At 55.8% G+C, this 27,899-nt stretch overlaps 1 protein-coding gene across 1 annotated transcript in view; it reads right to left on the bottom strand.

Annotated features, from left to right (window-relative positions):
* Nucleotides 1–523: 523 nt before the first annotated feature.
* The window catches only part of CPLX1 (complexin 1), a 36,929-nt gene continuing 9,553 nt past the window's right edge, over nt 524–27,899 (bottom strand). The window contains exons 3-4 of the mRNA XM_081812832.1: nt 9,455–9,630; nt 524–2,453 (exon numbers count right to left, since the gene is read on the bottom strand). Coding sequence (XP_081668958.1) covers nt 2,256–2,453; nt 9,455–9,630 — 374 coding nt within the window. The 3' untranslated portion in view covers nt 524–2,255. The remainder of the gene's footprint in view (nt 2,454–9,454; nt 9,631–27,899) is intronic.

Below are 27,899 nucleotides of genomic sequence, written 5' to 3'. Positions count from 1 at the left end.
GGGACCCAGAGCTCCCGCAAGGCACAGAGGCCTCCCTAAGGACACGGGGAGGAGATGGCCACCACAGGACAGACTAGAGGCAGGATCCTCAGGGCTGCAAAGGAGTTTAAGGTGGGGGGGGGGGGGTTGGCCGAAAGTGTGGCCAACACAGTGGGACCTGGGCCCTCTAGGGCCTGGCCTATCTGTGGGGAGGGCAAGGCCTGTCAAGGGGTCTGTGCAGGCGGGAGACTCATAGAAGGAGGGGGGAAGGGGGAGGAAGGAAGGGAGCCCCAAAGGGGCTGGTCTGCCTTTTGGATGATTACCCTGGGTCTGCCTTAGAGAGAACCGAGTGAATCTGGGTCAGGGCGGTGGGGAGACCCTGCAGTTGTGGACAACCAGGGACAGGGGGAGGTGCCCCTATCTGGCAGGACGTGGAAGTGAGTGAGACCTGTCCAACGGGGTCCGGCCCCTCCTGCCAGGACCCCAGTCTGCCCTCTGGCTGCCAAGGCGGGATCAGGACTCTGGAGAGAATGGCCACATGGTGTGAAATCACTGTGGTGTTTTATTGGCTGTGATTCCATCCAGAGACTACACACGCGACGGCCCCCGACATGCAGGAGGAGGCCCAGGCGCAAAGACAGAAGGACGGACGACATCCACAGTTCACGCTAAGCTCGGCTGCTCCGGGCGCCCCATGCGCTGGGAACGGGATGCGGGGTTTCTACGAGACAGCGCCCTGTCTGCTCAGAGCTGGCTTTTCAAAGTGTGAAACAGGCATTTAAAAAAGACGTGGGACCAGGAGGAGTCAGAGAGGGCGCGGGACGCGCGGGGCGCACCAAGGCGGCGCGGGGGCGCAGGGACACGCTCTCACGTCTTGGAGCAGGGGGCGTGCGCGGTTCATATTGCGGTCTATTGATATGGCTTCTCTAAAGAGCGACGGAGGGCCACGCCCCTGGCCCGCAACACGTGGACACAATGAATTTGTGATAGGGACAGAAAGGGGCCCCGGGCACCAAGGCAACGGGCTTTCTGTCACGATAAAACTCCCCAAACACGTAAGACCTCATTTACCTGAGATTCAACATATCGTGATGCAAAGGAAAACAAGGATGAAGGAGACGTAAGGGTTCGGGAGGCCCGCGGTGGTTGCCGTCAAACTCCGCCTCCGCTGAGCGCCAGCCCACCTGGCAGTCCCCACCTCGAGGGGCCTGCTCCCTTCGGGGGAGGGCAGGCCGGCCTTTCTGCCTCCAGACGCACAGCACTCATCTGAGGGCTCTGCGTCTCCTCCCAGATCTCCTTGAGGGTGTGCGGGTGCAGGGGGTGAGGGCAGGGGACACCCCCCACCCAGAGCAGCCTCCGATGATGGTGAGACTGGAGGTGCCAACCAGGGAGGGGAGTGGGCTGGGCCCACGGACTCAGAGGGGTACGAGTTAGAGGGATGTGTGAGAGTCTGTGTGTATTCCACCCTGGTCGGGGGGTGGTCTGGGAAGTTTCCCCCTAGGCCTATTGCTTTGTTTCCCTTAGTTTAGAAGAGAACCCAGTCCTGGTATTTCTAAGAAGCTAAGCCTTCCAGAGGAGTGGGCCGAGAAGGGAGAGTGAAGGACAGGGAGAGACAGATGGACAATGAATGTGAGGGGTGCAGGTGGAGGTGGGCAACCTTCAGACAGGAAGATTCAGAGATCCTGCTACCCAGGTGTCATTGTGGAGATGGGGGAGGCTGCTCGCCCCTCCCAGTTCCCCTCCCAGCCTGCACACCCACCTTCCCCCCACTATGGCTGTGCTCCTGAGTTTGGGACTGGACAAGCGCCCACCGACGCAGGAATGGCGCACCGAGGGGTGGTCAAGATGCTGGCCCTTTCGGTGGCCCTGGCCTTGGGCACTGCTGGGTGGGTGTGAAGGGCGGGAGCAGTAAGGGACGTCCCAGGCTCTGGGGGAGGGTCCAACCCAGAGGAGCACGTGGGCTGGTCCCCGGGGCCTGCAGCACAGACCGCAGGGGCCCGGGGGAGGGGCAGGCGCCCCTCCCCCGTGGCGGTGACGATGGCAGTGCGGGGAGAGGGGTGGGGGGGAGAGGTGTGCGCAGGCTCCCGAGGTATGAGGGGGGCATGGGGCTGATAGATCTAGGACTATGGCTTATATTGGCGTTGGGGGCTGCACTCTGCTCCCGACATCCCTTCAAGGGGCCTCCGCGGAGGGCATGTACAGGGGGTAGGTAGGCGGGGGCGGCGAGGGGGGTGGGGGCTCCGGGCTCTGGCGGGCTGCCGTTCAGCGCAGGGTCGTTACTTCTTGAACATGTCCTGCAGCGGCCCGGGCAGGTACTTGATGACCGTGTCCAGGATGCTCTCGTCTTCCTCCTCTGGCTCGTCCCCACAGCCCGGCGGGATGGCCTTCTTGGGTCTCGTCAGGCTGCCCTCCGAATTGGCCTCCATGGCGGCCTGGGCCTCGGCCTCGCGTTCCTCCTTCTTCTTGATGCCGTACTGGGGGGGAGGGGAGGGGGTCAGACCGCGAGCGGATTTCCCAGCCCAGGCCTGGCTCCGGGCGCCACACCTGGACCCTTCCTGCGCCTGCAGGATGGGCCAAGAGGCCTCGAGAGGTGGTGCCCGTGGCTGTGAGGGTGTGGGGGAGCCCCTGGGCCCACCGACTGCTGCCAAGACCCCAGAAGACAAAGTCCCCACACAGGAGGGTGCCTGGAAGGGTGTGGGGGACCCCACGGAGTGTGCAGGGCGACAGCGGAAGCCGGGGCTTGGGGGGCTGTGTTGAGTGGGGAGCACAGGGAAGGGGGAAGGTCAATCCCCACCCCGCCCCTCCCCCCTGCCATCCTGCCTCGCCTTCCCAGGGAGCTGGCGCTGTGCTCAGCGGGCCTGGCTGTGGGCTAGGAGGGGCAGGCAGGATGTCTGCTGGCCGTTGTGAAGAACCCATTTGTCCGTGGCTGGCGGGCCCACGCAGCCCAGATCCCTGGTCGGGTGAGGTGTGGTCACACCTCAGGCCTGGACAACTCTCCCTAGATGCCGCCAGGACCCCCGCCCCTACCTGGACAGCGAGGGGAGGGTGCCCAGTGGCAGTTCTAGGCGGATGTTCTGGAGCCCCACCTAGGCGTGCCCTCAGCCAACACTCCCGGGCACCCCTGAGCCCCCCATTTCCGGTTTCCCCTCTGTACTGGGTAGAATAGTGTCCCCCCAAAATTCATGTCACCTGGAACCTTAGAATGCAGGCTTATTTGGAAATAGGGTCTTTGCAGATGGTATTAAGGTAAGGAGATCATCCTGGTCCCTAAATCCAGTGATAGTTTCCTTGTAGAAGAAAGACAAGGACAGACAAAGCCACAGGAAAGTGGAGAAAGGCTGGCTACAAGCCAAGGACACGGAGGACTGCCAGGGGCCACACAGGAGACAAGGAAGGGTTCTCCCCTGCAGGTTTCAGAAGGAGGGCAGCCCCGCCCACATCCTGATTGTGGACTTCTGGCCTCCAGAACTGAGAGAATAAATTTCTAAGAGACGAACACATGCCCCCTCCCCCCAGGCCTACCACTGGCCCTGCAGGAACCAGCATTGAACCATCCTAGCCCTGCAGGATGGAGGAGGATGAGCCTGTGGTCACCAGGAGGCCTCCTGCCTCAGGGCTGGTGGGAACTGGGCGGGGTCACACTGGACTCATGGGTTTCAGGGGCTGGTGGTCTCTGATGGGTCAAGCTCGGGACCCACTGAGGCTGGAAAGAGGGGCACCCCTTGGCCAGGCCTGAGGTTCTGGATCACACATAAGGGAATGCACAGGGGCAGAAGCATTAATAAGGGTAAACAGGGACAACTGGGGACAGCGTGTCGGTGTCAGCGATTATCCACAGACTCCAGATTTCTACTGGGAACACAGAAGCACAGGATCACTGGCCTCAGGGAGGAGGTGTTTCTGCCCAGGGGGAGGACTGACGCCAATGCTCACTCATCTCTCCTTGCCAACCCCTCCCAACGAAAGTGGATTCTGCTTCTGGTGCTGGTGGGAGCGGGGGAATGCCCCACTCTCCAAGAAGGACCTTCCCTCTCCTTCCAGATTTCGGGGGAGCTGGCTGTGTCCCACCCCCAGCCTGCTGACGATGCTGACGGAAACCTCTGCACCTCTCTGCTCCCTGAGGCTGCAGGTGGCTTCAGGCATGGGGGAGTCAATGGCCACCTTCAGCAGAGGTCAGAGATGAAGAAGCCATGCTCTCTGCCCACCTGTGACCAGAGCACAGCCTGGGCTTCCTTGCCACTTGCCAGACACTGAGAGAGGAATGAGGTGTTCATCCGTCTTCTTCAGCGGGAGCCCTGAGCAGCCCACGGTCCCTTGTGCTGGGAGGGTCTCAGTGAGGGGCCGATGGGGGCACCCAGGGAACATCCTGGGCAGCAGGCACATGGACCAGAGGGCCCGTCAGGTCAGCCAAGGCACAGAGTGGGACAAGCTGGCCGGACACTGGGCGCCCCTTGCACAAGCAGCATGGGTCCTGCTCCTGGGTCACTACTCAGGGACAAACTCACGGCAGAGGGAGTGGCGCTTAGGCTTGGAAGGGGAAGGAGGGACATGTGGCTTGGAGCCCTGTGGGGCGGAACGTGGGCGGGGGAGAGAGGCACCGCCAGAAACTAGGTCAGACCAGAGGGAGCCTCCCTCCAGCCCGGGGCACAGACTCCAGCAGACTCCTCCAGCCACAGACGTCTGTGCACGCGGCAGGAACATTCAAGCGCCGGGGTGCCGGTCTGTGCGCTGGACCCGGGAGGCTGAGCTGCCTAAAGCCTGCACTCACGCCCACCGCGGAAGTGCCTGTGCTCAGGGAACACGCATGTTATGGCGAGAGCACGTTGTGTACAGTTGAGCAGAGTGATCTCCCCGACCAGAGAGGCAAGCTCTGAGCAACCACGGTCTGCAGTGTTGGGGCTGTCCCCTCTGGCGTCCAGAAAGGAGACCCCAGCCCCCAGCTCACTCCAGTGAGACTCAAAGTCCTGCCAAGGCTGCGGCCACTGGGCTCCAGCTGAAGGTCACAATTACTCTGTTAGGGGAGGGACTCCAGAGCTGGGGTCCACACCAGAGCTTGGCTCCACTGTGATCTGGCTAAGAGCTGATTTGAGGCTCCCGAGCTCCAGAGGCAAATGTCCAGCCACAGCCGGTCCAGGCACCCACTGGAGGTGCCCAGCCTCCACACTGACCACGAAGACGGCAGGGTCCCGCCCCACACCCCGCGGCTGGCAGGAACCTGGTGCTAATTAACAGTGAGGATCTGTAATATCCCAAAACAACAAATAATCGGCAATCACATGCACACTTTTACTATCAGCGCAAACCTCAGACTGAACCTTGAGTGATCAAGGGGATGTGGGGGACTGGGTGGGCTTGGATCCACCAGTAGGGTGCTGGGAGAAGGGTGGTTGTGGCTCAAAGCTGAGGATCTCAAACCTGGTGGTGGGCATGCAAACCAGAAGGTGAGTATGCAAATCAGGAAATGTATATGCAAACCAGGCAAATAAGCACAAGTGGGTCAATCTCACAGGTGCGCCATGATGGGGTGGGGAAAGGGAGGCTCTGCCCACCGACCCCCAAGGTGAGACATCCTATAAGCCTGTTTCTGCTTTCCTTGGATGAGGTCGCCAAGGGACCTGGGTGCCCCAGAGGACACGTGACCCTGGCCCCTATGCCCTCCATCTCATGGCCCTCCCACCCATCTGATGGAGCCCTGGACTGGGCAGCTCAGCACCTCCTTTTCTGACCAGCCCCCATGAGGCCTACGGGTATGTGGCACCAGGGCAGGACTGGAGGAAGCTGGGTCTGGTGCCTGGGGGCCAGCGAGGATAATCTGGGGGAGCCACACCTGAAGAGCACGATTCCCACCTGTGGGGAACAGAGGAAAGTGGGAAGGGTTACGTGGACAGGTGGAAGAGGGCTCTGCAGAGAACCCGGTGGACATGAGTGTCAGGCAGACCTCTTAGGGGCAGGACCTGGGAGCTGGGTCACTCAATGGTGCTCCAGGTGCAGGGGGGACCAGATGCTGCCCCCACCCAAGCAGATGCCCTGCCTTCACCACTCAGGATGGCTGCTGGCAAGGGGGTCAGCTCCGGCCCTGTACCCCACCCCATCAGTGCACAGCCTCCACTCCTGGTCTGAGCTGCCTCCATTTCCAGGGGGCCTTGGGGCTCATGGGGGGGGGCACATTCTGGAGGTTGGAGTGGTGGCACTGGGAAGACCTGGGCCTCCTGTGGCTCCAGCATCCAAAACATGCCAGACCCCCTCCTGAGCTGCCTCTGACCCATGAATGGAGGGCCTCACCATTGTCCCCGTCTGCCCAGCACTGGCACCACCCCCTACCCAATGCCTGGCCAGGTGACCACTGTCTCATTTAGCTCTGCAGCCACACAGGAAAGGCCCCTGCCTGGCAGACTCAGTTTTGTGGTGTCTAGGTGGACCCCAGCAGGTGTCCCTAACACACCCACACCTTCTCTGCAGCTGGACCCTCTGGGGACAGGTCCTGGCCCACTCGTCCTACCTAATCCCACAGTAGCTGAGAAAACAATCAGGCTGAGCAGGTAAGGGAACCACGGCCCAGCCTGAGGTGCTCTGACCCCTGCCCGTGTGACTGGGTTCAGTAGATGCCCCCGTGCCCACTGGGCCCACGAGAACAGAACCCAGATGTGCGCAGGAAGGGTTCCTCCAACTGGCAGGGGTGAGGCCCAGCCTCCAGGGCTGGCAGAGAAGGTGAAGGCCCCCAGCACACCCAGGGGATTCCAGGTAGGGGTGCTCACGTGGGGAGAGAGGGGGCCCTGAGGCTCTGCCATGGGGTGCAGCCCTCCACAGAGCCACCCCAGTGCTGGGGGTCTTGAGGACAGACCCATCACTCGGGGGAGCTTGGTGAGGGTCCTCATCCGTGAGGCATTAGGAGCAGTGTACCCGGGGAGGGGGCACCCCCCGCTTCCACCAGGCCTCATGCCGGGACTGTTCCCCAGGTCCCCATCACTCTGCTGTGGAGCTCATGCTCATTGGAGCACCCACTCCCTCACTCATTCACTGGCTTAGCATCCACAGGGCCAGGTTCCGTTTCCGTCAACAGGAACAGAGCCAGGCACAAAACAGCCAAAGCCCCCACCCTCCACGTGCGGGTGGACAATGAACAGCAAAGAAGTAAAAAACAGGAGTGTGTTGGATAAAAGAAGGTTTGGGGAGCCAACTAAAGCAGGAGACGGGGAGGGTTGTGTGGAGGGTGGGGAGGGGAAGGAGGGGCCTCAGGGAGAGATCCAGAGAGAAGCAACCACGCAAACGCCCAGGGGCACCGGGAACGTGGACCCCAAGGAGGCCCAGTGCACAGTGGGTGTAAGTCACCGCAAGCCTGGGCTGGGGCTCCGGATGAAATGGGAGCCAGCGGACGGTTTGAAGAGAGGAGGGACAGAAAGGGCTTCCATATTAAAGGCGAAATGAGTGGAGTCCGTTGAGCCCATGAACTCACACGAACGCACGTGAGTCTCTGAGGGCCAGGCCCAGGCTCAGGGGAGGGGGCTCACTTGGCACCTGCCTCCTGATGGGGGAGACTGGGGAGGCCACCCCCGCTCCACACCCCCAGGGGCCCCGAGGCCTATCCAAACACTGTGGCCCGTTTGTGAGGCTCAAGGCCAGGCCCTTCCCGGATCTGCCACTGGGGTGCACACGTGAGGCAAAGCCGTGGGCAGCAGACACAGACAGACAGACAGAGAGACAGACAGGCTTCAGAACACAGCTGCTCCAGCCCTCTCTCTCACCCCCTACCCTCCCCCCATCTCTCTGTCTCTGTCCCACCCTCAGCTCCCCCAAGCCATGGCCACCATCACCCGATTCCTCGCCTCTTAGAAGACATTCTGCCTGGGCGTCTGTCTGTCTCTGTCTCTTGATTCTCCCCCTTCTGCCTCATCCCCCATTTCCTGATCCCTACAGTGATACCCCCACCGACAGCCTAAGCTGCCTGACCCAGAAGGGGCCAGTGCTGGGGCAGAAAAGGGCAGGAGGTGCTCGTGAGTGGCTCTCACAGCAAAATCAGGAGCTTTGTGAAGGTCCCCAGAAAAGGTGTCCAGTGACCACTGGTGGGATGTTGAGGTTTGCGGTCCCCACACCCCTATCAATTTGGGGGCCCCACGTGGGCTCAGAGATGTGCAGGCACCCCACTGGGCCGTCCCACCTTGGGAGGCCTGGCCCTCAGGCTGGGTGGAGCTGGCCCCTCCCTGGGTACACTGAGGCAGAACTCAGCAGGTGGGAAGATCCTGCGGTCTAGGCTCTGCCACCCCGCAGCCTGGGCATCTCAGAGTCCAGGGCTGGGGACCACGGAGATCTCCTGAGGGGACCCAGCCCCCTACCAGCAGGTTTTATCCGCAGGGTCTGGGAACACCTCTCTCAGAACCCAGAGCCAGGGTCATCGGGGTTAGGGGCAGGAAGGAACCAAGCAAGGCAACACTCCCCCCTTCCTGAGTCTCCTACCCAGGCACCCGGACCCAGTGACCGCCAGGCCACAGGCACCCTTGGTGGAGGAGGCCCAGCCTGGCTTGGGGCCAGGGTGGCCTTGAAGACCTTGGGAGGCCATATGGTTTGGGGGATGCTGAGGGCTCACGAAACTCCCAGGTCCCCAGGGGAAGGCCCATCTCCTCACCTGGCACCCAGCCTGGCCCACCCTGGATGGAGCTGGAGCAGCTCCCCCCACACCTGCCCTCTCTCCCACCCTTCCAACCTGGCTGCTGGATGGTCCACGGAGGATGGGCCACGGACACACCCCCGGGGGCTCGGACCCCCTGCGGCTCTGGCACAGTGCTCTGTGAGCCTCGCAGCCAGCTCAGCCTCCCTTGCCCCTCCCAATCTGGGCCTCGGTTTCCCCATCTGTGACCGGCACAATGCTTTCACCGTCCCACTCACTGGGGAAGGGAGCCCAGATGATTCCCAGGAGGGCTGTGGCTGCCAACTCGAAGCCCACCCCCCAAGCCAGACCTCAGTCTGCAGGCCTTTTTCCCCCATCACCCTGTTGTGAACCTCAGAAGCCATGAGGACCCTCCAGGGCTGCTCGGCTGCAGTCCCCTGCCCATGATGACTCACCCCACTCAGGGTCTGCCTGAGAGCCGGTTGCCCCTGGGCAGCCCGGAGGGACAGCTCCAGCAGGAGCAGGGCGGGAGAGCTTCTCCTGCAGAAACCACCATCTGGTCCAGAGAGCCTGGGAGACCCGATCATGAGGATGGGACCCCGGCCACTGTGGAGAGCAGGAAAGACTTGGTGTCCCACAGGGTGAGCCCTAATCCTGGAAAGCCTGTGCAGCAGACGTGGACTCCCGGGGGTGTGCGGACCTCCCCTGTCCTGCTCCCCTCCCGTCGGACCAGCTCCCGGGGCTTCGGAGCGTACCCTCCGAAGGTCTGCTCCGGGCAGCCAGGAGAAGGAGAGGCAGGAAGAGCCCAGTCCAGGCTGGATGAGGTGGGGGTGCCCTGGCCAGAGCCCAGCTGTCCCCATGCCCCGTGCCCACCTTGTCTCGGATGCCCTGACGCATGGCCTCACGCTCGGCCTCCATCTTGGCGTACTTGGCCTTGCGCTCCTCCTCTTCTTGCCGCAGGGCCTCCTGGCGCTCCTCCTCCTTCTTGGCTGCATCGGGGTCCTTCTCCTCGTCACCGCCAAGCATCTTCCCCATGTCTTTTGTGGCCCCTGGCGACAGAAGGGTGGTGAGTCAGGCCAGCTCCCCCCTGCTGGCCGCTGCTGCCCAGCGAGGGTCCCGGCCCGGGGCTCGGGTCTCCCTCCATCTCTGCTCCTGCCCTCCCAGCCCTACCCCCAGCCAGTTCTGGAAGCTTCTATCCATGGAGGGGAGCCTGGCCTGGTGTGTGTCAGGGGAGGGAGGAGGTCCGTGCTAGCAGGGAAGTGTGATCACATGGGCGTGCATCTGCCCATCTGTGTGTGCGGCTGCGTGCACGTGTCCGTGTGAGTCCGGGAGGGGCTGGGCATGTCTTCTCTGGGGCTCGCGTCCGACAGAAGGTGGTGGAAGGGACGGTTTGAATGCGTGAACAGGTGGGCTGAGGGGAAGCCCCGGGCGAGGTGTCTGCTGAGGCTCTGGCGTGCAGGGGCTGGGGGGTAACCCCTGGCCCAGAGCTGCTGGAGGCCGCGTGTGGAGCACCAAGGTCCTAATTTCTCTGCTGCACCAGCCGCCACTTTTCTCATGAGCTCCTGATTCACAGGCAACAGCAAACACCTCCCCGGACGCCCTCTGTGGCTCAACCCACAGGACAGAGACATGTAATTACAGCTCAAGCTCGGCTGGCACTGCGGTGAGCCCCGGCCCTTCAGTGGCTCCTGGGCGCAGAGCGACCCCACGTCACAGGCATGGGGGCAATCTCAGCCTGGGGCGCTCAGCCCCTTGGGGTGCCCCTGCCTGGCCAGCGTCCCCATCATCCCTGCATGCTTCCTCCGCAAGGGGCCCCCCAGCCCAGGCCCCCCTGTGCCGGCCATCCTGAGCCAGGACCAGTGACCAACCATCCCCACTCCCATCGACACCCTTCTGTCTGCTTCTGTCCTCTGACCCGTGATGAGCCCACGTGAGCACTGCCAAGGCTAGCTGAGTCCACGCCTTGGGCGAAAACTGTGAGGTGGAAATGCACAAAACCCCCTCAGTTAAGTCTGTGTGGGTGGGCACGAACATCACTGCCCCTCTCCAGAAGTGCCCCCGTCCCCAGCTGCGTACTGCCCCCTTCTCTCTAAATTCAGTGACTCCGTGTTCTGATTCTCCGTTTCCCTCTCCTTGGCCCTCCTGGACTGTCATACTCAGTCTGCTCCTCACAGGTCCGTGCAGTCCTGAGCCTGGAGAGACTCCCCCTCCGGCAGGTGTCTGCTCTATGCTGCTCCTGCCGGTTACTCAGGACTGACCCCCAAACCGTGTGAGCAGAGGACGTAGTTTGCAAGACCACTTGCTGTTGGTGGCAAGAGAACAACTCTTAGGGGCACCTGGCTGGCTCAGTTGGTGAGGCGCCCGCCTTCGGCTCAGGTCATGATCTCAGGGTCCTGGGATCGAGGCCTGCATCGGGTTCCCTGCTCAGCGGGAGTCTGCTGCTCCCTTTCCCTCCACTGCTCCCCCTGCTTGTGCTCGCTCGCTCCCTCTCTCTCTTTCTCTGTCAAATAAATAAATAAATAATCTTAAAAAAGAGAGAGAGAGAGCACTCTCGGGTGGAGTGCTCTGGGCTGAAAACTAGACGTTCGTCAGGCTGGGCCATGCCTACCCCCCGTGGGCCTTCCTAGCTGCTGGGAACTACCACAGGGTCTCGGAGTGTGGGGACGCCAAGGCCACCATGTCACTGTGAGGACAGGGAGCCCCCCTCCACCGGGTATTTGGTACAGATCCAGACTAACAGAAAACTAAAACCTCAGCGTCTGTTTTCAAGCACTCCTGCAGAATTTTATAAAGCCGATTTGAAGCCAGTGATTCACGGGAAACCAGACCAGAGTCACTTGCACACTCTTCTGACAGTTGCCCAGATAATAAGCAGAATCTCTCTGCGCCCCATGCTGCTCTCAGTCTGGCAGGCGTGGGGGAGGCAGCAACAACCCACAATCCAGGGAGTAGCTGTAATTTTCCCGACTTCTCTGGCCTGCTGGCCACCCACAGCATCGAGGTTCCGCTTTTCTGTAAACCTCCCCCCTTGAACAGCTAATTCACACTACAGTGAGAGTGACCACCAGCTCTTCCTCCCTCCTGAGAAGGACTGGCGTATTAAAGCAGAACTGGTGGGCGGGGGGGCGCGTGGGTGGCTCAGTCAGTTGAGCCTCTGACTCTTGGTTTTGGCTCAGGTCATGGTCTCAGGGTTCTGAGATCGAGCCCTGCATCATCAGCCTCCGCACTCAGCACGGAGTCTGCTTGAGATTCCTCTCCCCTCCCCAGTCCTCCCCCACTCACAGTCTCTCTCTCTCTTTAAAATAAGCAAACGAACGAAATCTTAAAAAAACAAAACAAAACAAAACAAAAAAGCCGAGCTGGTGAATGGTCTCACCCCTCTCTCTCCTGGGAGGGAAAAGTGTAGGACCGCTGGGGAAGGGCGGGGGGGGCACCCTTACTTGGTGGTCCCTGTACGGACTTCTTCAGCTCAGCACATGGCCTGTAGCCTAGTGATCAAATGCATCTATTGAGCATCTAGGGAGCCCAGCTGTGTGCTGAGCTCTGTTACACTAGGGTGGGCCTGGGGGGCTTGCCCAGGACCCTTCTGGCTCTGAGTTTCACGGGCTCCCCAGGATTCCTGGCATTCTCGTCCGGCCCTCAGTTGAGCTCTGGGCTGTTCCCCTGGCCTGAGGCTTAGGGAAAGCCAGGGGGGCCTGGCCCGTCGGACGGAGGGGCGGCTCTGGGAGGCTGCACGGCCTCTCCTAGGCCAGGGCTGAGAGCCCCAGAGGTCACCCCACAGCGGTGTGGGCTAGTGCCGCCCCAGCTGGCTGCAAAGCCACTCACTGTCTGAGCAAGACCCACCCTCGGGGCGACCACAGCGCCGTGTGGCGAGCGCCACTGGCCCCCCCGTGTCCCCTTTGTGGCCTCCACTGCTGTGCTGAAGAACAGGCTTCTGGAAGGCCCACCTGGCTGGGAATTAACAGAAACTGCAGGAAGCTTGGTCCTGGCACGGAAACCCCACAGGCCATTTGCTGTCCTGGCATGGAAGCTGGGGAGCCCGGGCAGGTGCCTGAGGGCCCAGCCGCATAGCTGCCTACCTCATTTCCAGGTGAGGAAACAGACACCGAGCGGTCCCACCCCAACCCCCAGGTCCAAGTGTCTGACGCAGAAGGTGGGTGGACTCTGTGGCTCGCGGTCCCACAGCCAGCGTCCCACGCTGGCTCCATGGGGGCAGAAGTGCAGGGAGGGAGGCCAGAGTCCACCCCCCCCTTTTCTCTCACTCTTCTCTGAGCCTCAGTTTCCAGGTGAGAGGTGGAGAAAACAGTGCATGGGGTTGGGGGCGCAGACCCAGCCGGTGCTTCTCAGCCTGGGCCCTACACAGACGTTTTCTCCAAAGACCTGGGGAAGCTGGGTGGAACAGCAGGCTCTGATGTCCCCACCTCAGGAACTCTGCACTTGCTGCTGTTTTTCCAGAACTTTGTCCACTGCTCCCAACCCAGACAGGCTTTCCTGGGGCTCCTCGTGCATACTAATCACCCTGTAACAGTGGTCACTGCTGTGGTGCATTCATTTATGGTACATTATACGTAACTGAATTGATGCATGTTTAAATAATATGTAAGTTATTGTTGATTTTTAAAACTTCATTTGGAAAGTTTTCGATTCATAGAAGTCACCAGGTACAAAGGGTTCCTGCACACACCTGACCAGCTTCTTCTACTGTTGGCTGCGACACACTCATCAAAGCTAATATGATCATCACAGGTGCAAGACTGTGAAGCAAACTACAGACCTTATCTGAATGTCACCGCTTTCCCCTTTCCTATTCCAGGATCCAATCCTACATACCATGTTACATTTAGATTAAAGTCAATTTTTAAAAAGAGAGAAGTATTTTTTACCTTGAAATAAATCTATGGGAAAATTACAAAATTTAATGGAAAACTAAAATATTTCTAAATAAATAAAGACATTGTCATGTTCATGCCTGGGAGATTCCATAATGAAGCTGTCAGTTCTCCCCAAAGTGAGTCTCAATCACACCCCCAAGAGTTAAAAAGGAAATTCTGTGAAATATGACAAGCTAAGAGTTTTGCATACAGAAAAGCTAGAAGTCCCCTAAAGGCCAGGACAGACACCGAGGAAAGAACCAGGAAGAAGCTGGCTGAGCAGACAGCTCATGCGCACTGTGGTGTGATGCAGTCTGGCTGTGGAGGGAGACAGAAATCGGGATCAGAGGGGACGGGCAGCCCCACAAACACACGGGACTTGGACACGTGACCAGTGACGGAGGTGGGGCCTCAGAAGCCTGGAGAAAGAACCAGATCTCCCTAAATGGGGCTGGGATAAATTTCTGGTGGGGAAGCGTGACCCAGGACTCCTCGGTGACACCACAAATTCTGATGGATTACAGATCTGATAATGAACCCAAAATAAAAACGAGGGAAGAGAAAACAGCCCTCATCAGCCAGCTTTATGTTCCCACAGGTCGTATTACCTGAAATGATACTGTAAGTTTGTTTGCTTGCTTTTTCTTGTTGGTCTCTGCCAACAGAAAGTGAGCTCCATGAGAGCAGGAACCGACCAGCTCATGGCCGTGCCCCCAACACCTAGAATAGCGTCTGGCATGTCTGGGTGCTCAACAAATATTTGGCAAATAACAAACTAAAATTTTATTTATTTATTTTTTAAGATTTTATTTATTTATTCGACAGAGAGAGAGAGACACAGCAAGAGAGGATACACAAGCAGGGGGAGTGGGAGAGGGAGAAGCAGGCTTCCCGCCGAGCAGGGAGCCCGATGCGGGACTCGATCCCAGGACCTCGGGATCATGACCTGAGCCGAAGGCAGACGCTTAACGACTGAGCCACCCAGGTGCCCAACAAACTAACATTTTAAAAGATATGTATCATGCACTGAGCCATAAATAAAATCTTAACAAACTCTACTGCTAATGTCATAGTCTATGATGAAATAGCGAACATTTTTCTCTTGGCTCAGTAATGAGCAAAGGATGCTCCCTCTCACTGATCCCACTCACCTTTGTACTAAAGGACCTTGTTCCTGCACCAAGGCAAGAAAAGAAAGAGAGGCATGAAGGTTGACAGGGCAGAAGTAAAACTGCCCTTATTAACAAACAACATGACTGTCTACAAAACCACTACTAGAACCAATATGTGAATTTAGCATGGTCACAAGATACAAGATTAATAAGCAACAAATGTATTTTTATATACTAACAGCAAACAATTAGAAAATGAAATTTTAAAATAATCCCATTAAAAATACTGACAAAAACATAAAATATCTATGCCTCTGTTCTTAATAGATGTGCCAGTCTGCTTCGCCTAAAACCACAGAACTGCTGAGAGGAATTAAAGAAGACCAGAATGAATGGAGGGATGTACCATGTTCCAGGACACAATACTGCTGTGACCCAGTCTTCCCTGGGCTGGTCTGTTTGTTCAGTGCAACCCCAAGGAAATGCAAGCAGGCTTTTTTGAACAAATTTGCCAGCTGATTCTAAATTCATGTGGACATGGAAGAAGACCTAGATTAGATAAAACATCTTTGCAGAAGGAGACTAACTCTAGAGGACTTACATATTTGACTTCAAGACTTCCTATAATCAAGACAGTGGGGTATGGACAAAGGAGTGGACATATGGGTCAATGGAACGGAACAGAGCCCAGAAATGGACCCACCCATATATGTTCGGCTGGGTTTTTTGGACAAAGCTGCAAAGATAACTCAATGAGGAAAGGACAGTCTTTTTACAAGCAACACTGCAACAAGCAGATATCCCCATGCAAATAAATACATGAGTAAATTTCTTCCCTTACCTCACTCCTTACACAAAGCTCAATCATAGACCTAACTGTAAAAGTTAAAATTACAAAACTTCTAGAAGAAAACATAAGAGAATAATCTCTGTGAGCTTGACTTATGCACAGATTTCTTACAGAGGTGACAAAAAGCATGAACTTAAAAGAAAATATTAATCCACTGGGCTTCATCAACATTAAAACCACACTCCCTGCCGTCTTGCCACCCCACCCCTGTGGGACAGGCAGGGCAGGGGTCTCAGCCGCCACGGGGCCCCCCTGCCCTGCATCCAGCTGCAAGGGTGGAGGGACACGGGCGGCTTCCCACCCTCCATGGGAGAGTGTCTTGGAGTTCTACTGAATTTCATAAGAAAATAAAATGAGTATTATAAAGATACCAGGTTCCCCCCCCACCCCCCGCCCACCTCTTTTGCTGGTGACGTGGTCACATACCTAAAGAACTCATGACATCCAGGGAAAACCTACCATGACTCATCACGGAATATGGCAGAATGGCTAGACGTGATATTTATAGATATAAATTCATTGCTTTGCACCATCTAATCAATAACAGGCTGAGACACAAATGGGACAACGTCCTAGCCACAATAATTATAAAGAGAGCAAATACTTAGGAATAAGTTTAACAAGGAAATCCACAGAACCCGGAGGTAGAAAATGTCTCCTCAATGTAAGGCTTTACAGACATTGTGGATTCCTGAAGGGCAGGCTTGACACAATGAAGATGCCAATTACCCCAAGGCTAACCCTAACCGTGTGCAGTCTGGGGGGTACTTCTAGCCGAAACACCAACAAGCCTTTCTTCTTTCTTTCTTTGGGGTTTGGACCAAATTAAGATTCATCTGGCAGTTTAACTGTCGGAGAAAACCTGACCCGAGTGCCATGGGGAAATGCCCCCTCCCCGTGAATCCCAGAAACGTCCAGAGAGTTGGGGACAGCACCAAGGTCATCAGATTGGACCCGTTTTAAAACGTGGCCATGCGTGCTGTGGGGAGTGCTGGGGAGGCGCACCCTCTCTCCGTCTGGGGAAGGGACATGGTCACAGCAGTTGGGCAAGCAATGTGACGGTTTTCAGCACATTTAGAGCCCACGCAGACTTCGACCCCGCTGCCCCACCCCTCCACACGGTCCCGTTAAAACAAACACTCCTCCCTGCAGAACGCACGCCAGACACGATGCAGCCTGTTTGTTTCAGCTGCGGCCCCGGCAAACAGCTGGAGACAAGGTGACATCTCAGCCACATGGCCACACGGGCACTCGCCACGATGCACCCAGGTCAGGGAGTCCAGGTGGTTGTGAGCGTGAGGGGCCACCAGGAGCTCTGAGAGCTGGGTACAGACAAATGAATATCACAGATGCCTCATTTGGAAAGCCAGCAGAGAAAGCCCTATATGGGAACACACCCGTGTTTCATGATTATTTAAAAGACAGAAAAAGGATAGGCAGGTTACAAACCAGGTTCACACCAAACCTAAACCCTGAACAAAATAGCATGAGTCCTTTTCAAACTCAGGGCATGTTTACAAAAAGCAACCAAATATTGTTCTACACTACAAAGAGACACCACTTTACACCCATGACTACTGAAAAATAATAATAATAGTTTAAAAAAAACAGAAGGGCACCTGGGTGGCTCAGTCAGTTGAGCGTCCGACTCTTGGTTTCGGCTCTGGTCGTGATCTCAGGGTGGCAAGATCAAGCCCCATGTCGGGCTCTGAGCTCAGCGGGAAGGCTGCTTCTCTCCTTCCTCTGCCCCTCCCCCTGCCCGTGCTTTCTCTTGCTAAAATAAATAAATAAATCTTTAAAAAAAAAGGTAGAAAACAAACCTTGGCGAGGATGTGGGGAAACGAGCCCCGTGCACCATGGGGGCGACGGGGTGTAAAATGTTGCAGCCACCATCAAAAACAGTGTGGAGGGTCCTCAAAAAATTACACTTAGAATCACCACGTGACCCAGCAAGCGTTCTCCTGGGTCCATGCCCAAAAGAACTGAAGACAGCATGATTCACAATAACCGACAGGTGGAGATAACCCAGCTATCCAGTGACGGATGGATGCGTGAACAGACGTGGTCCAGGCACTTGGGAACGTTATTCAGCCTTTAACAGGAAGGAGATTCTGACATGGATGAACCCTGAAAATATCATGTCGAGTGCAATTTGCCAGACATGAAAGAACAAATACAGTAGGAGTCCCCTTCTAGGAGATTCCCCAAGTAGGCAAAATCACAGAGACAGAAAGTGGATGGTGGGTGTCGGGGGTGGGGAGCTAGTGTTTCTTGGGGGCAGTTTGGGAAGATGAACAAGTTCTGGAGGTGGAGGGTGGGGACAACAGTGTGAACGTGCTTCCTGCCACTGACTGGGCACTTAAAAATGGTCAAAATTGCACATTTTATTCTATGAATATTGTATGACAATAACGAGAAGCATAAATTTAAAACGACGTACACTCTTATGTCTGAAAAAAGCCTGTCGGGCTGCAGAGATAACCTCAATGCGTTAGGACTGGGGCCACATCTCCGGCGGCCCCCAGGAGAGGGCCTGATGAACAACGAGGAACAACCCCCCTCCCAGGCCCTTATGAATGTAAAGCCTCTCTAACGATGAATGAGTTAGGGAATCGGAGTGGAACCGGGATTGCTGCCTGTCTGGGAAGCAGAGCGAGGAGGACTTGATCCTGCAAAACCTGGGGGCGGGGGCGGCCAACGCTGCAAATTCCCCCGAACACTCCCGTTCCTGAGGCAGCAGGAACACCCCAGTCACACCTTGGTTTCGAGCCTCGGAGAGAGAACCTAGGCGAGCAGGAGGCAGGGGTGGGCACCGCGAACGGGGGAGTCAGTGTGCTGAGGAAGACAACGGGGCGGGCTGGATTCAGGATCCGGGCAGGGCCGCCTGCTCGGGGCAAGAAGATGGAAAGCACAAAGACATCCAGAATTAGGAAAAACATGCAGGAAATCCCTGCGGATTGTAAGGGCATTAATATGACCAAATAATACATTATATTCCAATACGTTTGAAAACGTGAACGAAGCAGCTTTTCTAAAAAATGTTGTCAAAAACGGAGAACTATGTCTAAGAATTCACAGATGGATTCTTTCAAACATTTAAGAAAGATAAGTCCAATGATATTTTAAATGTTCTTGGAAAGGAGAAAAAAGAAGGAAATTCCCCAGGTTATTTTTGTGAAATCCGCATAAGAATGATGCCAAAAACTGGCAGAGAGAGCAATGGCCCAGCTTCTCCTCCAACAGTGGAAATGCTAAACCAGAGCTGGGTTTGGGGAAGGGAAGCTGGCCTTTCTTGCAGAATTCTACAGCAAAACAGAATTTCTTCTCAGTGGGGTGGGTCCATTTTGGGGAAGTAAAGTTGGTTCTATATTAGAAAAATATGATGCTCCTAATGCGGTCCGTGCCGCCCGCTAGAACAGCGCTGCTCTGAGGCTCCGTGGGTGACCTGGCGCCTGACTTTGCCTTCCTCTCTCCCGGACGGACGGACGGACGCTGCGCAGCTGGCCCTGTCCCTGCACCCTTGCGGCCAGGGGCAGGCAGGGGGCGCTGACGCTCTCCGCCAGGAGGAGGCCCGGGGGCTCCTGAGACCCCTGCCTGCCTGTCCACCGCCTCCTCCCCCAGCCCCGTCCTACCTCCAACAGGGACGGGGCTGTGGGGGGACCTCAGGCGGTGCGGCCCGCACATCACCACCACAGATGGGGGCCCTCACTAGCACAACCTCGTTTTAAAAACAGCTTTATGGAAGCATAATTAATCCCACCCCCCAAGCCCCCTCTGGCAACTGCTGACCTACTTTCTGTCCTTCCCAGATTCATGCGTGTTCCCTAGAAAGTTGTGTAAATGGAATCATAGAACAGGTAGTAACTGGGGAGGTGGGGTCTGCGTCCACCACTGGGCACAGTACTTTGGAGATCCATCCATGCCGTCATGTGCACCGAAAGTTCATCCCTTCTTACCGTTGAGCAGGGCCCATCACACAGATGGACGTGATCGGCTTATGCCTTCCCCTGTTGATGGACATCTGGGCTGTTTCCAGTTTGGGTCTTCACCGAATTGCTCTGCACATGTGTGGACGTGTTCTTCCTGTTCTCTTGGGCAGAGGCCTGGCAGGGAATTGCTGAGTTGCATGGTATCTTACAGTTCACTTTCTAAGAAACTGCCACAGTTTTCCAAAGTGGTCGCACCATATTGAAGCCCCAGCAGCACTGAGCAAGGACTTGCACTTCTCTGCATCCGTGCCCACACTTCCTCTTGTTTTCAGATTCCAAACGTCCAGGTGGCCGTGGAGTGTCTTTGTATGTGCTTAGTAGCTATGTTTACATCTTATTTGGTGGAATACCTATTCAAAGATTTTGCACACTTTCAAAAACTAACTTTTTATTTTGGATCTACAGAAAATTTTTGGAGAAAGAGAGTACAGAGAGTTCCCACATCCCCAGCACCCAGTCTGCCCTGTTGTTAACACGTTACAGTAACGTGATATATTTGTCGCAATCAAGGAGCCACGCTGATAATGGTATTCCTGACTATGTCCATGCCCTGCTCCGACTTCCTTAGTTTTTACCTGATGTCCCTTCTGCTCCAGCGTCCAGGACACACATGATATTCAGCGGTCACGTCTCCTTAGGTCCTCTTGGCCGACAGTTTCCCAGGCTTTCCTTGTGTTTGATGACCTTGACAGCTCTGAGGACTTTCCGGGAATTTTCTGTCTTACAATTAGGATTTGTCTGATGTTTTTCTCAAGGCTGGACTGAGGTTCTGGGTTTGGGGAGGAGGACCCCGGTGCTGGAGGGCCCCTCTCCACACATCACGTCCAGGGCGCCTGGGACCAGCGTGGCTCCCCACCACGATGCCGACCTTGACTTCCCAACCCGGCCCACTTGCAAAGCAAGCGTTACTGTCCACGGCCTTGAGCTTCTGCCCATTTCTTAATCGCGTTGCTGGTCTTCTTATCATTGAATGGCAAGGGTTCTTTATAGATTTCGGATACAAGTCCAATTTTATCTTAAAGATGTAAATTTTGGTTTTCTTTTTCCCCCATTTCATTCATTTCTGCTCTGAACTTTATTATCGTCTTTCTTCTGCTCACTCCAGGTTTCCATTTGTTTTTCTTTTCCTGGTTTCTGATGTTAGAAGCTGAGGTTAATCATTTGAGACCTTTCTTTTTTTTGAATAGGGGTGTTTAGTGTGCTTCTCCCCGCTGAGCAGAGACCCCACCTGGGGCTGGATCCCAGGACCCCGGGATCATGACCTGAGCAGAAGGCAGACACTCCATGACTGAGCCACCCAGGCGCCCCTCAGTTTATAATACTTTCTAATTTCCCTTTAGATTGCTTCTCAGACCCATGAGCTATTTAGAAGTGTGCTGTTTCGTTTCCAAGTATTTGGGGGGATTTTCCAAATTTCTTGTTCCATCCCACTGCGGTCTGAGAACATACTTGGTGTGACTGAAATCTTTCACGTTCACTATGACTTGTTTTATGGCCCAGGACACGTTCTAGCTTCATACCTGTTCTGTGTGTGTCTGAGAAGAATGTACACTCCGCCCTCACTGGGAGAATTCTCTGAAGTCAATCAGCTCAGGTCTGCAGACAGTGTTGTTAAGTCTTGAACGTGCTTACCGCTTTTCTGTCTGTTCTACCAACTACTGAATATCTCCACCTGAACTTGGGGATTTGTCTATTTGTCCTTTAAGCTCTGCATGCCTGTCTTCATGTATGTACCTTGAAGCTCATCTTTGGTGTAGAAATGGTTGACACTGTTACATCCCCCTAATCCATCAGCATCTCTGTGAAGAAGGGACCTTCTTCGTCCCTGGTGACAGCTTCTGCTCGGAAATCGACCTTGTACGATAGTAACGTATCCACTCCAGCTTGCTTTTGATCAATATTAGCATGGCTTATCTTTTCCATCTTTTTACTTTTACCCTATTTGCACCTTTATATTTAAAGTGAGTTTCTTTTAGGTAGCATAAAGTTGGGTCTTGATTTTCTACCCAATTTGACAGTCTCTGCCTCTTAACGAGAGTGCTCCAATAGCCAGACCAGAAAAGGCTCCGGACCTCAGTGCAACTATCTGTCAGAGCGGGAAGAAGGGCTGGCCTGGGTTGTGGGGGAAAGTACCCACAGACGAAGCGCAGCTCTGGTCCTGCCTAACGGAGCCCCAGAATAAGGCAGGAAAGAATCCAAGTGTCTAAGCAACCTGACCACATCTGGAACAAAGCTCATGAATATATTTAGGAAAACAAAAGTATCCAGCACCCAACAGGGTGAAACTCAGAATGTCCAGCACTCAGTGAAAAATTACCAGACATGCCAGGAAGTGGGAAGTCCAGCCGCTGACAAGGAAGCCCCCCCAAACCCTGACAAGCCAACGGTATCAGGAACACACAGTGGAAACACCCGGGACATTGCAGAGTTCAATGGCAAGTGGCAAGCACAGAAAGCTATAGTAAATAACAGAAAATTCACCTGAAATGTGCAAATCATAAATACGGCAACTACAGGATATCCAAAAATTGCATTGAGTAAATGAAAGATGTTGAATTAAAATTAATAGAGCGTTTTATCTATTCAACCAGCACCAGCTGACGACATCCCGTGTGGGGAGCATTATGGAGCACCGTCAGGGACGCAGATCTGTGTGATCTTCGTAGAGGGCAGGCAGGGAATGTGTGTCCGAAGAATTTCAGGTATGCACATCCTCCCACCGTCCTGTAGTCCTGTCAGCCAGGAAGTAACGGTCTTCGGAGAGGCCACTCCTCCTGCAGCCAGAGCACCACACGTCCGTCCGTCTGACAACCTGCCCCGAAGACCGGTCTCCCGCGGGGAGTTACCTCCTGCCCGGCGCCTGACCTCGTGTTTGCTGATCCGGTCCCCACACTCGAGTATAGGCTGCCTCAAGACAGATCCTGTCTGTGCATCTGGCTCGTGGGGGAAGGAGGTAAATCCTGACGGAGGGTCCATCACAAGCGCCGGACCTGTGATGACGAGCTGGTGTTGGTTAAGTCGACAGCTGCGAACGCACACAAGCTCACACCCGGCGTCCCGACACCAGGCTAGTTCTGATCACCCTCACGTGTCCTGGCACACGCGTGTGCCCATGTGGGTGATGGTGTACCGAGATGTGGTTCAACGTGACGGATGGACACCCTCTCTACAACGCCCTAAAATGGGAGTAAAGACACTTACAAGTGTAATCACACAAGGTCAAACAGGAGAGGAGACGAGGGAACGAGGTCTGGGGAGGAAGGAAGGCCGACGCACGGCAGAACCTGAGCCGAGACACGGATCCACCAGCAGAGCTGGGCGCACCAGGTCCTGTGGGGTCCGGGCTGGGGTACGCACGAGGGGCCCTGTCCTCCCTGCACGGGGGTCCACCACCACCCAAGCAGCGAGGGGGAATCAAGAAGTCGTCTCCCTGGGGAAGCCGAACAGGAGGCCCCACAGACTCAGGCACTGGGGGCGGAGGTGACGGTCCAGCTCAGAAGCGGCTTAAGTGGACAACTGCTTCCTGAAAGAGAGGCGCACCCAGGCCCCTGTCCACTGCCTTGCTGGCAGACCCTGTCATCCAGCCACACAGGGTCTATTTCTGGAGAAGTGACCCACACGTCCACACAAGACCTAAGGATCCTGACGCCTGGGGATCCCAAACACAGAAAGCACTTCACCACGTGTGTCCCACAGGGAAGCCCAAGAAGTCCCCCACAGCACAGGAGATGTGCAGGCCGGCGTCGTAGCTCACTGGGAAAGAGAAACGCACAGCCGAGGAAGGCCTCCACCATGAAGACAGCTCCCAAATCAGGGGCAGGAGGGACCCAGAGGAGAGACGGGACCGAGGACAGGGGAACTCTTTATAAGGGGATAGTTTAGAACACATAAAAGAGCTCTTGGAAGTTAAAAATACAAATGTAGAGATAAAAAATTCGGTTGAAGAGCTAGGAAATAAAATTAAGGGGACATCCCAGAGAGTAGAACAAGAGACACAGAGATGAAAGACAGGAGAGAGCATAGAAGAAAGCAGAGAACCCGCGCAGGAGAGTCTCTGGGGCAGGGAGGACGAGCCCTCAGTGGGGCGGCCACGGCGGCGACAGAGATCGGGGTCCAGGGGAGGTTGAGGGACCCACGGCAGGCCCGAGAATCCCGAAACATCAGAATGCCAGCGCTGGAGAGAAAAACCGTACAAGCCTCTCGAGGGAGAGCAGATAAAAGCAGGTCACGTAAAGAGCACTGGGAATAAGAATAGCATCTGATGATTCAACAGCAACTTGAGAATCTGGAAGACAACAGGAAAATAACTTCACAATTTGAGGGACAGAATTCTTTTGAATCTAAAACGCCATTCCCAGACAACCGTGCATGTAGGCACAAGACAGAGCCTTCCTGTCTCTGTGCGGTCACAGAAAGCTCCCGAGGACCCAACCAGTGTTGAGTGACAGCCTGGACAGCAACCAGGGACGAGAGCGAGCGGGAGGTGCCAGGGTCCTGGGGCAGCTGCTCCAGAGGAAACACAGCTAACAGTCCGTCTGGGACTGATAACCGCACCCAAGTGTCGTAGGGAGGGCTGCTTTGCTGGTGTGAAAAGCCTGAAAGACAGTCCACAGAAAACTGGGCGAACGGAAAATGAGCCCTGTGTTAGCCTCAGGGCAGACCGGAGGCTTTTTAAGGAAGACATGTATTTGCACTGCCCTGCTTGGCTCACCAGTGACACTATTTACGTGGTCATGATGGTACCACCCTCAGCGGCTGGTACGGCCACGTGAGGAGCACGGAGCAGGAGGTCTGGCAAGAGCTCAGTGGCCCCCAGTCCAACCACGTCTGAGCCCCCCAGTCCAACAACGAGCACATGACCGAGGAACAGACAGGGAGGCATGCGACAAGGACACCTCCCGTGGGCTGACGAGAAAAAGTTTATTTACGTTCCATATTATCCCGTTCAGTCTGGATGAGATTACACCCTCACCCCACGCCTCTGTCAGGAGGATGGGGGAGGCTGGAAATATCGGCAAGCGGTTCCATGAACTCGGAGGGAAGTCTACGTGGATCCCGCCAGCAAAGGGGCAGGTTTCACCCCCTTCCAGGGCCAAGGGAGTGACGCTGTTCCAGGGTTTACTGCTGAACCCTACTTGAAACCAGCCACCCTGCCAGGTTAGTACCCTGTTGGCGTTAACCTGCTGACCCCCTTGAACTAGTTCTAATAATTGACAGCATAAAGGGCTTTGCAGAGTCTTTTAAAATTAGCAACAGAGGGGCGCCTGGGTGGCTCAGTCTTTGGGCATCTGCCTTCGGCTCAGGTCATGATCCCGGGGTCCTGGGATCGAGCCCCGCATCGGGCTCCCTGCTCGGCGGGAAGCCCGCTTCTCCCTCTCCCACTCCCCCTGCTTGTGTTCCCTCTCTCACGGTGTCTCTCTGTCAAATAAATAAATAAAATCTTAAAAATAAAATAAAATAAAATAAAATTAGCAATAGATCTGAAGGCATCCTTCCTTGAAAAAGAATTTTTAAATAATGAGCGATTCTAACAGGTGCTTTTGAATGCAACGCCGTCTCAAATTTCCATATCACTTCTTTATATTTCTCTGTATTATTTCAATTCCCTACAATAAGCATCCACTTTCATGTTAAAAAATAAATATGTATAAATATCTCTTATGAAGTTGAATGCAAAGATCAAAATATTCTTTTTTTAAAAAAAAGATTTTTATTTATTTATTTGACAGAGAGAGAGATAGTGAGAGAGGGAACACAAGCAGGGGGAGTGGGAGAGGGAGAAGCAGGCTCCCTGCCGAGCAGGGAGCCTGATGCGGGGCTCGATCCCAGGTTCCCGGGATCATGACCTGAGCCGAAGGTAGACGCTTAACGACTGAGCCACCCAGGAGCCCCAAAAATATTCTTTATATATAAAGAGGACATACTGCAATCCTAGTCCCCTGGATCCACATCCCAAAGACCAAAGGTGGGCGTGGACGTAGGGAGGGCACAGGAGAGCACAGAACTCCCAGCCCGCAGTGTCCTTCTGGACTGTGACAGTTAGAGCTTAAATAATGTTTTAAAAGGGCATGTAGGCTCCAAAACCTGCAGAAGGTTTTTAAAAAGAAAATTAAGTCCATATATTAGGATAAAATAAGTAAAAAAGCACGAAAGCATTTCACAAAGGTGTGAGTGGAAACGGCAGGTCCGATCAGTTACGTTAACTCCAACGATGCAGGCGCCCTGGCTGTTCCTGGTGGCAGCAAGGCCCCCTCACTGGGCGCCCACCCCCACCGCCCCTGAGAGGGGTCCGACTCTCCTCGCCATCCTGGCCAAGGAACAAACGAGCTTCCAGGGAAAAATAAAGCCTGTCACTGGCCACAGGGCCACTTCAGCTCCTACCCTCGGCGCACTGGTCAAGGTCCCGGTAACAAGCAAGGATGACAGTGGCCTTCTGCACTGTCCTCACCAGCAGAGCTGGGCCTCTCCTGCATGCTGGGTGCAGAGCCTGGGCCCCCCGCCCTCCAAGCCCTTAGGAAGGGAGGCACCAGACACTGGAGGCCCTGCCTCACCCTGCTGCCATGGGGCTCGGGGCCCTGGGCCTGATGGCTGGATGGCGACCTGCAGGTGCCTCCTGCTCGCCTCCAAGCAGGCCAGAGCCCTGCCTCAGCCGGGCCACCGGAACGCACTGAATGCACATCCCTAATTTTCTGCAAGGCCCCTCGAGCTTTTATGCACGCTCAGAAGGGCCAAAACCACCTCTTCTCTGCCCGTCCACTCCTTCTGTGGTTTTGCAAACCTTTATTGGTTGTCTGGGGATTTTCCTCCTGCCGTGAACAAAGTCCCCCTCCCCTCGCCTCAGGGACCACCAGACGCTCCTGCCTGCTGGGGAGGGGGCCCAGGGCCCGGGGCTTTGTGGAGCCAGGCGCCAGGCGAGAGCGTCTGGTCTTGGCTTTCAACAAACGGAGACAAGAGCGAGATGAAAACGCCTATTAGTGAGCCCACACAGAGCCAAGCCTGGGGGCAGATGGCGCGGCCGCCCGGCTCCAGGAGGGTTGTAATCGTCACAGATCCGTCCTTCCATTCAGCCACTCTGCCACTCAAGTGGCTGCCCACTCGCCAGTGTCACCCGTGAGGCAGGATGCTGCAGCCATGGGCCCTAGGGTCGCTGGTCCGCGGCACTTCATCTGCTGAGAGGGACAAGGGCCAGGGACGGCCCCCCACACCTCCTGGCCCCGAGTCTCAGGGACCTCCCACAGTGTCTCCACCTTGATAGCGACCCCAAGGGCAGGGTGGGCTCAGCTGGGCAGGGCATCTACTTGGACAGACAGAAGGATAGCAGAGACAGAGGCCAACACGGGTCTCTCTCACCCCCGTGGACCAGGCACAAAGCCTGGGGTGGTAGTCCACATTTCCAGAACCTTCTTTCTGAAGGAAAGCTAAGTGCAGAATGGTCCTGGTGGGCCTGAGGAGCCTCGAGGGCCCGAGGCCAGCAGCTTGCTGAGGGTTCCCCAGGACCACCCCGCATCTTCTGTTAAAGTAGCTTCAACTTGTCCCTGATGTCTCCTCCTACCACAGGCACACAGCATTTGTTCTTCTTGTCTCTCCCAGGAGGCCCCAGGCCTTGCTGGTCAGCTCTTAAACCACTGGGGGCCAGAAGGTGAAGGCAGAGGCCTGGGGCCAAGATGGCCTGGGGTGGGGGTGCCTGGGTGGCTCAGTCGTCGGGCGTCTGCCTTCGGCTCAGGTCACGGTCCCAGGGTCTTGGGATCGAGCCCTACATCGGGCTCCCTGCTCCGCGGGAAGCCTGCTTCTCCCTCTCCCACTCCCCCTGCTTGTGTTTCCTCTCTCGCTGTGTCTCTGTCAAATAAATAAAATCTTAAAAAAAAAAAAGACGGCCTGGGGTGCATGCAGTGGACAGCACCCTGCCCTGACAAAGCCCACCATCCCCACGCAGAAAACAAAGCTCAGCACGGGGCTCTGTCATTTCCACCACAACGAAGCTGCCACGTCCCACGGTAGTGTTAGGAACACCATCGGGGCCAAAAGGCACAGATGTGGACGCCAACCTGCCTGTAGGCTCTCTCAGAGCTGCTCTTAGCCAACTGCCTGACCTGGTCCCAACCTCCTGAGTCCCAGTCTGCACTGGCACCCAACACCCAGCATGCAGCACCCGGCACACAGCACTCAGCACCCAGACCCAGCACTCGACACAGCACTGAGCACCAGGCACCCAGCGTGCAGCACCTAGTACATAGCACCCCCAACACCCAGCATGCAGCACTCAGCACCAGTACACAGCACCCTCAGCACCCAGACCCAGCACTCGACACACAGCACTGAGCACCAGGCACCCAGCGTGCAGCACCTAGTACATAGCACCCCCAACAGCCAGCATGCAGCACTCAGCACCAGGCACGCAGCATCCGCAGCACCCAGACCCAGCACTCGACACACAGCATTGAGCACCAGGCACCCAGCGTGCAGCACCTAGTACATAGCACCCCCAACACCCAGCAT

Source organism: Leptonychotes weddellii, chromosome 2, assembly GCF_054177405.1.
Source record: "Leptonychotes weddellii isolate Sample4059 chromosome 2, ASM5417740v2, whole genome shotgun sequence".
Lineage (NCBI taxonomy): Eukaryota > Metazoa > Chordata > Mammalia > Carnivora > Phocidae > Leptonychotes > Leptonychotes weddellii.
Note: the sequence above shows the minus strand (reverse complement) of the source record. Positions and strands in the feature narration are given on the sequence as shown.